Source organism: Myotis lucifugus, unplaced genomic scaffold, assembly GCF_000147115.1.
Source record: "Myotis lucifugus unplaced genomic scaffold, Myoluc2.0 scaffold_229, whole genome shotgun sequence".
NCBI classification, from domain to species: domain Eukaryota; kingdom Metazoa; phylum Chordata; class Mammalia; order Chiroptera; family Vespertilionidae; genus Myotis; species Myotis lucifugus.
This window is the reverse complement of record NW_005871277.1, coordinates 1071636-1085702: the sequence shown is the minus strand read 5'-3', so window position 1 is coordinate 1085702 and position 14067 is coordinate 1071636. Positions and strand designations below refer to the sequence as shown.

Sequence of the window (14067 nt, the reverse complement as noted above, 5' to 3'; positions counted from 1 at the left end):
CACAGGAAAAGGGGGCCGGAGGAATCTGAGGGGTGGGTGAGAGGGTTGGATATGGGAGGGCAGCTCCTATGGGACCGGGTTGGACTCCTCATCGTGCCGTTGAGAGCTGTAAGGAGATAAGAAACGGTACCCCGGCTCTGGGAGAGCAGCAATTAGGAAGGTCAGGAAGGACCGGCTGAGGGGTCGGAGGGCTGTGCTGTCCTGGAAAAAGTCACACGCTTAGAGCTTAGAGCGGAAAGGGCCTCCTAGAGTTCAGAAACTTTATTTAAAACACAGGCTCAGCCCCTCATTGTGTGGATATAGAAGCAGAGGACCAGAGAGGGAAGGTGAGTTGCCCAGGGTCACAGAGCGAGTCAGTGAAAGAGCTCGGAACTGACACCCAGACGTCCTGGTTCCTCGCCTCAACCCCATGTCTCCTGGCTGGCTGTCACTGGCTGGGGGACCCCGCACCCACCTCACCCCTACCTCTTGTTTTTTTCAGGGGGGGTGTTCTGGAGCCGGAGGGAACAGTGGAGATTAAGTTCCGAAAGAAAGACCAGATAAAGGCCATGAGGAGGATCGACCCCACTTACAAGAAGCTCGTGGAGCAGTTAGGTGCGAGGGTCCGCCGTGCGCCACCCGCCGCCGTCAGGGGGGCCCAGCCCACGCCGCTGTGGGAGACCTACCCAAACAGCTACCAACTTGGGAGAGATTTTAAATGTTCACATGTAGCAAGTCGGCCCCATCTCGCCATTGTGGGGGTGCTTCTGACCCTACAGGAGCAGCTTGGTTGGGGGGTGCGGTCACAGTTAGAGCTCAGGCCTCCTGCAAACTCTGGTTTGTGCCCTGGCCCGCAGGAGCGGCTGATCTCTCCGACAAGGAGCGCAAGGACCTGGAGGGCCGGCTGAAGGCCCGGGAGGAGCTGCTGCTGCCCATCTACCACCAGGTGGCGGTGCAGTTCGCCGACCTCCACGACACGCCGGGCAGGATGCTGGAGAAGGGCGTCATCTCCGTAAGCACCCGCGGCCAGGCCGGCCGGGCGCTGGCTTCCAGCTCAGGGAGGAGACCTGGGCTCACCTGCATGTCAGCATCGCCCTGGCAGCTTCACAACATCCCGGAGCCCATGTCCAGACCAGTTAGATCAGGATTTCGGGAGTGGGAGTCCGACATCAGTATTTTTTCCCCCAAATCCCCAAGAGATTTCGATAGGCAGGGAGGTTTGGGACCACCAGGCTGTGTGTGGCTGTAACTGCTGAGCCGGATGTGGGAAGCGTGGTTTCTGCCCCGTGTTCACCCACCTCTGGCCATCACAACCCCTGCCCCAGGGCCCCACCCCCAAGAGGACCTCCCAGAGTCAGTCACCTGCTACGCCTTGCCTCTGGGAAGCCCGTCTAACGTTCTGGCAAAGTCCTGGCTCTGCCGCTGCTCGGGCGGGTGTCTTCACCTCCCCGGGCCTCAGTTTCCTGGCCTGTGAAATGGGCATGATCCCAGAGCCCGCTCCCACTGCCGGCTCAGCCCTGGGCAGCGGGGACTCAGGCCTGGGCTTTCCCGCAGGACATCCTGGAGTGGAGGACCTCGCGCACCTTCCTGTACTGGCGCCTGCGCCGCCTGCTGCTGGAGGACCAGGTGAAGCAGGAGATCCTGCAGGTCAGCAGCGAGCTCAGCCACGTGCACATCCAGTCCATGCTGCGCCGCTGGTTCGTGGAGACGGAGGGCGCCGTCAAGGTGGGCCAGGGCAGAGGCGGGCGGGTGGGCGCTGGGTGGGCCTGCGCAGCCGCGGGTCCCCCCTGAGGCAGCCTCTGCTCTCCCCCTCCCCCAGGCCTACCTGTGGGACAACAACCAGATGGTGGTGCAGTGGCTGGAGCAGCACTGGCAGGTGGGCGACGGGCTGCGCTCCACCATCGGCGAGAACATCAAGTACCTGAAGCGGGATTCTGTCCTCAAGACCATCCGAGGGTGAGTGGCCGCCCATCCCTCGGACTGACCAGCAAGTGCAGAGCTGGGATCGGCCTCCAGCTGCCTGTCCCAACACTGCAGGCCCGAGGTCCCCACCACAGCCCTGGGCCCAGCCCCCAGCAAAGAGGCCCAGACTCCCCCAGAGCCCTGGGGGTGCCGTGCGAGGGTGTGCGAGGATTTCAGTTCAGGATCGGGTTGGAATAGAAAGGGTGGCTTGTCCAAGGTCATGGCCAGAGAACCCACAGGCCTTGGGCTGCTGGCTCCCATTCGGTATCAGCCTTTCTGGATGGTTTGCTCCCCCCCATTCTCATGGGGTCCCCTGGGAGGAAGGAAGTAGATCATGTGGGACCCCGTTTGGGGCATGAAGCTAAAGTTCAGGTCTCAGTAACACCACTAGTGACCTGTAGGGTCCCCTGTCGTTTCTTGAGGCAGCCTGACCCCCAGGCCATATTCCCTCCTGCATGGGACCGTCACCCCCCATGGCAACCACAGCAGGAAGAGGTTGGGGAGCTCGGGGTTCTTGCCCACCCAGGAAGGTGACATGGCCCTGCACAGCGATTCTTAGGGCCACGCTGGGTGACCCCAACCCTTCTCTCCCGTCCCCTGCAGCCTGGTCCAAGAAAACCCCGAGGTGGCTGTGGACTGCATGATGTACATGAGCGAGCACATCAGCCCGGCCCAGCGGGCCCAGGTCGCTCACCTCCTGTCCACCATGGACAGCCCGGCCTCCACCTGAGCGCTGCCCACTGGCCACTCACAGCACCACGGGCAAGAGGAACCGCACCGGCCCGCCGACCGCAGGCCCTGGCCAGGACCACGGGGGTTTGCTTTTTAAAACAAAAAGTCCTCGGGCAGTTCTGCAGGGCTGCTGGCTCCCAACTCACTCCTGTCCCAATAAACCGCTCAGGAGCGCCCTCTCCAGGCGGAAAGCGCCTCCTCTCCGTTGTTGGGAATATTTGTCTCTGAAGACATTCTTGCTGCATCGCTGAATCGAATTGAACCCAAGCGCCCGAGTTCCCTTCCCTTCTGGTGCCTGGCGTGCGGGACCCCGGTGTCCTCTGAGGCTCGTTTTATATCAGATCGTGGGATCTTATTTTTTTTACTCGGAGACCGGCTCTTGCTGTAAACATCTATATTTCAGCAGAACACAGAGGCCGAGGAAAGAAAGAAAGAGACAAGACGAAGAAGAGAAACCTATTTTTGTAACACTGCTATTTGGAGACTGTCGAGTCGCCCGGGCAAGGGTACCCGTGATATTTATTAAGAGAATAAAATGGAATCTTGTTCCCCGATGTCCCCTAGTGAGTCGCTAGGGATGGCCCATCGGCAGGCCGTGCTTAGCGCTCAGGGGCAGAGGTTCCGTTTTGGGGAAAGGAGTGGAAAATGAGCAGGGTTGCCCAGGGGTAAGGTCCCGGGCACATGGAGATCTCTTCTGGGAGGCTCACAGCCCCCTGCCTGCCCCTCCCTCTGAGGACAAGGACCAGCCCCGCCCCCACCACGGGATTGGCCACCCTTTCCAGGTACCCTCCTGCCCTGTTGGGGCTCCAGAGGCAGCGGAAAGCCCTCCCAAACTCACAGCCCACCTGCTCACAGGCATCAGGGCTGGGATGGCCACCACCCCTGTGGGGGGCCCCTTCAAGTCACCGTCACCCTCTCCTCTGGTGCCTTGATGTTGTGGCGGGATCCAGCCCGAGGGGCAGAGCTGTTGGTCTCCCAGGACTGGGCCACAGGACCACGCCGATTTGCTCAGGGAGCCTTTGCGACACGCCCACCAGCACAGCCCTGCAGGCTGCACAGCGCAGGGCCTGCCCTCCCGGCCTCATCCATCGTCCCCGGTGCCGGCCACGGGGGGAGCTGGCCGCCCCCACGTCAGTGACGGGCAGTTTGAGAACATCCAACGTGACGCCTGGCCAATTTGGAGGACAATGGTTGCCCAGGGAAGCCCCCTCGCACGCCAGATGCTTGAGGCTGTCTTGAGTTAAAAAAAAAAAATAGTCTGGTCACCAGCTAATGACATCGCTGGCGTGGGGGCAGTGAGGGGGGGGGGGACTAATGAATTACTGGTGGTTCCATCCCGAGGCCAGGGAGCGGGGAGCCCGTGCTGCTTTGGGAACCGGATGTTTTCTGTGTCGGGGACGCCCCTTGATTCTGCAGGGAGAGACCGGTTGACGGCTAGCTGCTACCCAGGCACGGGGGGTGGAGGAACCTACCATGAGATGTGTGGAATAAATTATTTTTTAAAGGAAGCATTTGGCCTTGACTGAATATCTGGATCAGCAAAGGCAGCCCGCCTCCCCGAGCGATTCCCACCCCCCCACCACCCCCCGGGGCCGCCATCTTCCTGCCACCGCTGGGCTTTGCAGCCAGCCCCCAGCTCAGGACGCAGCCAGGACTGGACTTCCTCCCCTGAAGGCTACAGGGGGAGTACAGAGCCTCTCCAGCTCGATCACAGACACGACAGGCTCCTGGCTGTGGATGCAGCCCCCTGGCCCTCAGCTGCAAGTACCTTCCCTGACGAGGCCGATGTTCCTCCCTCGGGGGCCCGTAGCAGGCCAGCCTCCAGGGCCGGGAAGGACAGGCCCCTGCGTGTGGACTGAGGCCTTGGTGAGCAGCGCAGGCCCAGGCAGAATGCTCGGGCGTTAACCAGTGAGCCGCCACCTCATGCAATCCTCTGAGCCTCTGAGACACATGCTGCCCTGTGTCCTCATCTTTCTAGACAGAACCTCGGCTCGGAGATGAGTGGACTTGTCCAAGGTCACACAGCTGGTCAGAGGGGTCCCGTGCACCCAGGCTGCCCCCCTTGCGTAAATCCCGAGCCGTTCGGTCCGCTGTGCTCCCCCTTTTGTGTGATGTGTGAAAGGTGGGGTTGTAAGTGCGACATATACCTGGGGATCCCTGGGTCCCGCTGGCTGCTGAGTAAAGGGGGAGATTTGTCTTGTGATACCCTGACCCGTGTGGTATATCTCCGAGCAGCGTCGTCTGCAGGAAACACAGGCCAAGGGCCTAGAAGACATTGCTTATTGTGGCAGAATATGCGTAACACGTACCAGTCTGGCGTGCAGTGGCATGAAGTACATTCGTTGTTGTGCAACCATCACCAGCACCCTCTGTCTCCACAGCATTTTATTCAGCTCCAGTTGAAACTCCAAACCCACTAACACTAACTCCTCACGTCCCCCTCCCCTCCAGCCCCGGGGAACCGCCGTCTGCTTTCTCTCTCGGAGTTTGGCTGCTCTAGGACCTCAGACAAGGAATCCCACAGTGTTGGTCCTTTTGCCACGGCTTCTCTCACTTAGCGTGGCGGCCTCACTGTGCGTCCGTGTTAGAGCACGTGTCAGCGTCTCCTTTCCAAGGTGGACAATAGTCCACTGTGTTGTCCATCCACTTACCCACCGATGGACATCTGAGCGGCTCCCACCGCTGGGCTGCCGTGGGTAACGCTGCTATGAACGTGGATGTACAAATATCTGGTCAAGTCTGTTCTCACTTCTTTGGGGTCGACTTGCTGGGTCATATGATGGTTCTGTTTCATTTTTCTGAGGCGCCTTCATACTGTTTCCCTCTGCCCACCCCCATTTTACATCCCACCATCAGCACGCAGGCTTCTGGTTTCTGCACATCCCCACCAGCCCTTGTTTCATGGGCTTTTTCTTTAAAAAAAAAAACAAAACATTGGAAAAAAAATTGATTTCAGAGAAGGGAGAGGGAGAGGGAGAGGGAGAGAGGGAGGGGGGGAGAGAGAGAGAGAGAGAGAGAGAGAGAGAGAGAGAGAGAGAAACAGCAGTGATGAGAGAGAATCATTGATCGGCTGCCTCCCGCACGCCCCACACTGAGGATTGAACCTGCAACCTGGGCACGTGCCCTTGACCGGGAATCAAACCATGACCTCCTGGTTCATAGGTCAACACTCAACCACTGAGCCACGCCGGCCGGGCAGCTTTTTCTTTTTTAATAGTAGCCATCCTAAGAGGGGTCGCCTAGAAGTAAAATTTTAAAAATATATTTTACTGATTTTTTACAGAGAGGAAGGAAGAGGGATAGAGAGTTAGAAACATCGATGAGAGAGAAACATTGATCAGCTGCCTCCTGCACACTCCCCATTGGGGATGTGCCCGCAACCAAGGTACATGCCCTTGACCGGAATCGAACCTGGGACCCTTGAGTCCGCAGGCCAACGCTCTATCCACTGAGCCAAACCGGTTAGGGCGCCTAGAAGTAATTTTAACTCAAAAGTCACTGAATCCTTTTACTGGCATCTCCCCAACACCCTAGACAGGGTATACAAACACCATCAGCCAGTCTCCATTCCTGGATCCCCCTGCCCGTGCCTCCCTCACCCGCCCAGCTGCTCCTGCCCGGGCTGCCACGCCCCCTGCCTCCGGCCCAGGAAGTTCTCCACGTTTCAGTCCTTAGTTTGGCGTTTGTCCTGCCCCCCCCCCCCCCCCCAAAATCAGGGCTCCGGGATCTACACCCAGAGGAAGAACAGGTGGGCACGACCAGCGTCGTCCAGAGGTGGGGGTCCCTGCAGGAACTCATGGCCAGGTCTGGCCATATCTCTCCCCTCTCCCCAAACCTCCTTGATGAGCCAACGCCACACCAGGAGCCGGCAGGCCTGCGGGCCTGGGGTCAGAGCCCAGCAGTGTAACCTCGGAGGTTCTCCCACGCCCGCCCGCGGCCGGGCCCTCTGGGGCTGAGGAGACCGTGGGGAGGAAGGGCGTCGGAACCCATCCTGCGTGTCACTCATCACAGGTAAGTGCTCAGCCACTCTGAGCCTGTTTCCTCCTCTGTGAACAGGGTGATGTGTGTCTCCTGCGGCCGCCGCCCTGATGACCACACACAGTGGCTTAAAAACCACACATTTATTTTTCGACGGGTCTGGCGGTCAGAAGTCTAACATGGGGCTCAGGGGGCTCAAACCAGGGTGCTGGCCGGCTCGGTCCTCACAGAGGCTCTAAGGGAAGATTCGGTTTTCTGGGGTTTTTTTGGTTTTGTTTTATTTTTCCACCTTCAGAGCTGACCCTGACCCTCCCGCCTCCCTCTTTTCCTGATAAGGATCCCGTGGTTGCATTGGGCTCACCTGGCGAATCCAGAAGACTCTCTCTTCAGGGCAGCTAATCAGCACCTTTAATTGCACCTGCTCCCTCCATGCCCCTTGATGTAACATGGCCTCGGGTTCTGGATAAGGAACCAGGCCGTTCTTCTGCCCACCCCAGGGGTTATACATCCCACGTGGAGAAGGAGGAATAAGCCCCCCTACACGTTCGCCAGTGTTTGATGACTTTGGTTGTTAGAATGTGGGTGATTTCTCACCCTCTCTGAGCCTCAGTTTCCTCGCCTGGGAAATGGGACCACCCAGCACTGAGTGGATGGCCGCGCGGTTTCAGGGAGAGGCCGCCTGTGAGTGCTGGTCTCAGTGCGGCAGGTGGCAGGGCCCAGGTGGTTGGTCTCCCGTTAGTTGCCCATCTCCAGAGCGAGCCTCAGTGAAGCCGGCCCCTCCGGTCTCCCCCTCACGCCTCCTGCGGTGTCAGCGCATCCCGACCTGTGGCTGCGACCTTGGCAGGTTTGCCTGTGGGGCCTGGGCCCACCTGCCTGTGTCAGGCACGGAGGTCAGACTCGTCACGGCTCCCGCCCTCTCCTCATGGTGACCCCCCCACTCAGGCTTTCTCCTCCCAGGTCAGCGCCCCCTGGAGGCTGCCCCTGCCCCATCCCTTCTAGGGAGTCCTTGGGTGGTGCTCTGTACGGGTTGTGACCCACAGGCCTCGATCACTTGCCCTCTGACCCCAACCAGTCGCTGGGGGCAGCTGGAGGCTGTGATGCGTTCTTCGGCCGGGCCTGGGTCACAGGGTCCCCCTGGAGCCAAGCTGAGAAGCGGGTGCTGGGGTGCTGCAGGCATCCTCTCCCTGCCATCTGCCTGGTCTCCACTGGGGGGCCCCCATCAGCACGGCCTCATACCACCCCAGCCCCCTCCTCGCATACCCTCTTACTTGCTAATTGTCGTGTGTGTGTGTGTGAGTGTGTGTGTGTGTGTGTGTGTGTGAATCTGGCCTCCCTAGGGAGGCTGCAGGCCACTTCCTGGGTGGGCTTAAGAGTTAGACTCCTAATCACATCCTTTTGCCGTTATGTTGGGTGGCAAGTCACCTGCTTAACCTCTGAGCCTGTTTCTCTCTTTATTGATTAAGGTATTACATATGTGTCCTTATCCCCCCACCCCCCACTCATGCCCTCACCCCCTGGTGTCTGTGTCCTGAGCCTCAGTTTCTTCATTTGCAAACTGGGTGTAATATGAATGACACACCCGTCAGGGTTGTCATGGGGACTGACAGTTGGTTCACGGCAGTGCCCAGCCCGGGGCCTGGCGCTGTGAGGGTGCAGCTGCTCGCACCACAGCCTTCGTCCATCCACCCCAGGGGTCACCAGAGGTAGCCCCACCTCATCCCGCTGGGCTCCGGCTCTGGAGTCTGAGCCCTGGACTCGGTGCTCCTCTTCACTTGGCCTAGAGTCCTCCCCCCCGCCTTCCTGAGCAGCGAACAGGGCTGAGACGGTGCCTGTCAGGAGCCTGGCGCTGAGGGACAGCGAGTGGCAGCCGTGCTAACTTATTGGTGGTGACAGTCTCCTCCCAGTGTCCGGGGTGATGGGAATGTGGCATCAGAAGACCTGGATTCCATGTGGCTGTGGTGTCACCTCTCTGGGCCTCAGTTTCCCCATCTGTAAATAGGGTCTGCCCTGCGAGGTGTGATGTTGCTGTCCACCCCGCCCACCCCGCCCTGGGAGCCACAGAGCTGCCGTTCAGCCTTTATTGACAGACAAGTTATCCAATACTACGCTTACATAGTGTCCGCGTCACCCGAACACGGGGCTTCATTAACAACAGCTCAAACTTCGTAACGTGTGGGGGCGTGTCCCCCAAAGCAGCCGGCAGAGCCGGGCAGACGGGCAGCACAGGGCTGTGTCTGAGGACTTAGAGATGGCTCTTCAAGACAGGGCTGAACCCCCAGTCTCCCCGGGGGCTGGCTGACCTGCTGGTTCATTGGAAAATTCTGGCTTGAGGATTAGGGAACCCCCCCACCCCCAACACACAGAAACATCTAGTTGCTCAAGCCACGAGCTGGGAGATTCCTTTCTCCTTTCTCCACGCCATGCACCTGGCTCCCCTCCGCCCCAGCTGTCTACAGAACCCGCCACTGGGAAAGTCAGTAATTGGCAACAAGAGGGAAAAAACCACATTAAAATGGCCACAGGGCAATGGAATGGACAAGTGCCAATGAATACTCGGCATCGCAGCTTCGTCCCCCCGCACCCCCGCACCCCCTCACCCCCGCACCCCCTCACCCCCGCACCCCCGCACCCCCTCACCGTGTGGGTCGAGCTTTCCAGCGTTCAGTTTGCTTTCTTCCCATTGGGGCGTCTTAAATTCCAGACACAAAGCCCCCCTCCCCCATTCATTCAACCCGATTTGCCCTTAGGAAGCCCTGGCGACCCAAAAGTGTGGGGCGCCCACCCCCTTCGTCCACGTGGGGAGAGATCGGAATCGTGACTGAACAGTTCGGAAACTATCTGGTCTCTACGTTTTCAAAACTGGATGCTTCACAGATCAAAAGTGCTTGTTCCTTCTACAGAACAGCCCGGGCCGCAAGGGGACTCAGAGCCCTTTGGAGATGGGGTCCGCGGAGAGCTTAGGTGTTAGGGTTGCCGGGATGCAGACAGGGACCCGGAGTCTCATTCCAGGGCTGCGGCTGTATTCGAAGAGGTGGCTTGATTGGGCTCCAATAAATATAAATAAATGTACGCGGGGTCACGTGCCTGTCGTGGCCCAGGAATCTGCTCTACGGGCTTCTAGGAGACTACAGGAGGAATGGGCCTGGAGGCCGGGGCGGGGGGGGGGGGGGGGCTGGTGGAGGGGGGCGGGCACCCATTTTCCAAGTTCAGCCTCTTGCAATCCAAGAGAAGTCAGGTTGCCACCCTGGGCCTCAGGGCCTGTCCACTAGCGGCTGCGGCAGATGGTTCATCCGAGGAGAATAAATTAAAGGGCCTTCCTTCCCACCAGGGTGTTTCCGGGGTGCAGCGAGGCGTCCCCAATGGGCTGCAGGTCGTGGATGGGGCCCAGCAGGAGGCCGGCTGGAGGCCTCGCATCTCCGGTCCCAGGAGCATCGGGGAGGGAGGAGGTCAGGATGCTTGTCCACTCTCCTCTGTCCTCCCGACCTGGGAGGCCCCACAGGCTTCCTGTGGAGGTGTGGGGGGGGGCAGGGAGTGCCAGCAGCCCCCCAGAGGCTCAGCCCCCTGTGGGAGCAGGAGGAGCACTGGCCTGGCGGGCGAGGCCACCAGCTCACAGCAGGGCTATGGGCTTGTTGCCAGGGGCGCCCAGGTACTGAGAGGAGGCGGCGGCGGCCGATGCGGCCACACTGTCCGGAGCCGAGTATGCCGTGTACAGACCCGTCACCTGCAAGTCCGGGAAGGACTGATCGCTGCTGCCAGAGACGGGGGTCAGGCCCGAGGCCCCCGGCTCGCAGCCGAGGGGGGAGTCTCCGAAGGCCCCCAGCGTGTCCAGGCTGAAGCCCTCGTCCTTCATCTCCTCCCAGAGGTTCCCTTCCAAAGACAAAGGCGTTCAGTGAGCTGGCTCATGTCAGACCCGAGTTCCAATCCCCTCTTAGGGAGGGGCCGGGGCCACGTGTGGAATTTAAAGTTCCGTGTTGTCGGAGAAACACCCGGAGGAGCCGGAGTCCCAGCCCGGCCCTCACCTCCCCACGGGGCACCCCTAGGAACGTCACTTCCTCCTAGAGCCGTGGTTCTCAACCTTCTGGCCCTTTAAATACAGTTCCTCATGTTGTGACCCAACCATGAAATTATTTTCGTTGCTACTTCATAACTGTAATGTTGCTATTGTTATGAATCGTCATATAAATATCTGATATGCAGGATGGTCTTAGGCGACCCCTGTGAAAGGGTCGTTTGACCGCCAAAGGGGTCGCGACCCACAGGTTGAGAACCGCTGTCCTAGAGCCTCAGCTCCCCCGGATGAAACAGAGGCATCTGAGAACCCACCCCCTAAACCAGGGAGGCGTGGAAGCACTCAGCCCTCGTTCCGGGGTACCATCCTGGTCAAAGCCGGAGGACAAAACAGCAGTTCCCTTCCTTCATCAGGTTAACACACAAGAATCCGGGGGGAAGCAGGGAGGCTCCGACACCCCCGTTTCCCAGCTACAACCAACGCACTAGCTTGCTGGCTGACTACGCTGCGCGCCTGTCCATGTTCCTTGCTAGACATGCCTGGAGGGCAGAGGCTATGGGCTAGCACATAGTAGGTACACCAGTGTTAGTGAGTGGATGGACCATGAGCCTTCACTGAAACCTGACCTTCTCTTGTTTGTTCGTTCGCTCGTTCGTTCATTCATTCACTCACTCATTCATTCCCGTGCATGGAGGATGGCCGTGTGCCAGGCAGCGGGTCAGTGTGACCGGCCTGAGGTTGGCACATGCAGCTGCAGCAGCTACTGATGGGACGTTTGGGGTTGAAATCCTGGCTCTGCCACTGACTAGCCAGGTGACCCTGGGCCTTCTCTTTGCCTCAGTGTCCTCGCTGGCGGAATGGGCTATGCAGTGACCTCCCAGGCCTGCTTGTTGTGGGTGAGGTGGGAGGCTGCCTGTGAAATGCTGGGCCAGGCCTGGTGTACAGTAAGCACCATGAATGTATAGCTTGGTGTAATGTGCTGTTCCCAGGTGGCTGGAAGTGTTGGCTGAAGGAATGAGCTGGGGGTGAATGCAGACAGCCCTCCTCTGTCTTCCTGCCCCGCCCCGGCTCCCAGCTTCTCCCCTCCCCCTCTTCCCATCACCCATTCCTCCAGCCTCACCCTGCAGAGCAAAGTCCATGATGCTGGGGTCCAGAGCATCCACCTCGGGGTTCATGTCGGTGCTGATGTTGATGAAGTCCACGGGAGCCCTGCCCACGGCCGGGTGGGGCAGGGGGCTGGGGCTGAGGTCCGGCAGGGCGTGCAGGGGTGGGGTCTGGGCCGGGGCGGGCGAGTCGGGGGCCAGGTGTGCCTGGGGCTGGACCTGGTGGTGCAGGGGGACCGACTGCAGGGACAGGGTCATCAGCGGCTGGGGCGGGAGCTGGGAGACGGCCAGGCAGCCGTGGGCCATGGCCACCGTGGTGGCGTGGCTCAGCACGGGTGCCTCGGGCTCCCCCGGTTTGCCAGGGCGGCGGCAGCTCTCTGGCCGGTCCGAGATCAGCTTGTCCAGCTCCTCTGCAGGCAAGGGGGAGAGGTCACTCGGCAGCCCAGGCCTGGGCTCAGATCCCCGCGTGAGGACCCGGGTGACCTGAGCAAGCCTGTCAGACTCTGTGAACCTCAGGCCCTGCACCCAGGAGAGGGCATCGTGCGCTGCACAGGGTCATTGTGGGAATGTGATGAAACCCCAAGTTGTGCAGGAACGAGAGGCACCTCGGACCATGACAGTGGCTCCCCTCATGGGACAGTGCCTTAGAGCAGTGTTTCTCAACCTTCTGGCCCTTTAATACAGTTCCTCATGTTGTGACCTAACCATAAAATTATTTTTGTTGCTACTTCGTGTCACCCGAGAACCGCAGCTGCCAAGTCACCTCAGCTCAGCAGCTCCTGCGTTGAGCGTCTGCCCCCTGGTGGTCAGTGTGCATCATCACTAACAGTCGGACAGTTGAACATTTGCTTAGGCTTTTATATAGATAGATATCCATGTATAGATGTGTATGTGTGTGTGTGTGTGTGTGTGTGTGTGTGTACACATACATTCAACTATCTAAAGAAATGAGTGTGGATATATGCATATGTGAGTGTTGATAGATGCGCATACTTACAAATCTTTGATTTCTGCAGCATTAATTGGCAGAGGTAGAATAACCGGACCAATAAATGGGTACAGGGTGTAGGGTTTGGACCTATTACTTGGCCCTGGAAAAGTCGAACAACTTATGCTCCTACCCATTGCCCATGCAGGCGCCTGTTTCTCCACCTCCCGGCCCACTCTGGGCGCTACTATTTTTTAGACCCGTGTCAGCATTTCTGTGTGAGGACTAGGGATTGCTTAGTGAGCTTCCACAGCTGGTCACGTGTCTGCCCAGGCCCCTCAGCCGGCGGCCCCTGGGGAGGGTGGGGAAGGGAGGGTATGGAGTCACAGGAGGGAAGGAGGGCTGGGCTGGGGCGGGGCTGGGCGGTGATGTGTGTGTGTGTGTTTATGGGGGTGGCGGGCAGGTCTGGGCCTCACCCGGGTGGGCCATGCTCCGGTGGATGGCAGCCAGGTCCTTCCTCTTCCACTTGTGCATCTCCTCCTCCATCCTGTCGATGCGGGCCAGGTTGAGGGCCCACAGGCAGCCCTTGCGCGAGGACCCGCTCGTCTTGTTCTCCACCTTCTCGAAGCACTTGTTCAGGGACAGGTTGTGTCGCACCGAGTTCTTCCAGCCGTCGGGCGCCGTCTGTGGGGGGACATGGGCAGCAGGAGCCCCCTCCAGAGACCCCCCTGCAAACCCTCTCTCCAGGGGGGTCTCGGGCTCGGGCCTCGCGGGCTTACAGGACAGGGTCCAACACTCCACCTCGAGTTGGGAAGACGAGAGAGAGCGGTGGGGACTGTGGCAAACTGGAGGGCCTATGCCCTGATGAAAGGGGCAGCGACAGCTCAGCTCCATCATGGTTCCTACCTGAGAACAGGGCCCAGGGCTGCTGGGTTTTCCACTTTCTCGCCCACTCAGGGAGCAAGCAAGCGAGGGGTTGCTAATGCACGGATAACCGGTCAAGTGTATTAACTGCCAACCAGTTTTAAATGCTCTTAGTTTATTGTTCGGTAACTGGATACTGTAATGCACCTCAAACCGTACCCTATTCTCTCTCTCTGCCCCCCCTCCCTCCTTCCCTGCCCCCCCCCCCCCGCCACTATTTTACAATATTTCTGCTAAGCACACAGTCCAGGCTGGGGACCCCACAGCTTGGCACCTTCTGACCTTCTCCTTTGATGCCAACAAGGACAACATTACTAATGATGAAACCACGTGCCAGGAGCTTCCAGGCCTTTGACATGCAGAATCCTCTCTAACTTGCCAGCTGGGGACGACTCTCCCCATTCTTGCAGGCGAGGACACGGAGGCTCAGAGAGGCAAAGGCTCTCGCCGGG

At 59.4% G+C, this 14067-nt stretch overlaps 2 protein-coding genes across 3 annotated transcripts in view; one reads left to right on the top strand and one right to left on the bottom strand.

Annotated features, from left to right (window-relative positions):
• The window catches only part of ACACB (acetyl-CoA carboxylase beta), a 49645-nt gene extending 45464 nt beyond the window's left edge, over positions 1-4181 (top strand). For both annotated transcript variants that reach the window (XM_023762047.1, XM_023762046.1), the window contains 5 exons: positions 482-594; positions 837-991; positions 1534-1704; positions 1799-1935; positions 2545-4181. In XM_023762047.1, coding sequence (XP_023617815.1) covers positions 482-594; positions 837-991; positions 1534-1704; positions 1799-1935; positions 2545-2671 — 703 coding nt within the window. In that variant the 3' untranslated portion in view covers positions 2672-4181. The remainder of the gene's footprint in view (positions 1-481; positions 595-836; positions 992-1533; positions 1705-1798; positions 1936-2544) is intronic.
• Positions 4182-10258: 6077 nt separating this feature from the next.
• The window catches only part of FOXN4 (forkhead box N4), a 17674-nt gene continuing 13865 nt past the window's right edge, over positions 10259-14067 (bottom strand). Inside the window, exons 7-9 of the mRNA XM_006098314.3 lie at positions 13168-13405; positions 11781-12173; positions 10259-10518 (exon numbers count right to left, since the gene is read on the bottom strand). Of these exons, the coding sequence (XP_006098376.1) occupies positions 10259-10518; positions 11781-12173; positions 13168-13405 (891 nt within the window). The remainder of the gene's footprint in view (positions 10519-11780; positions 12174-13167; positions 13406-14067) is intronic.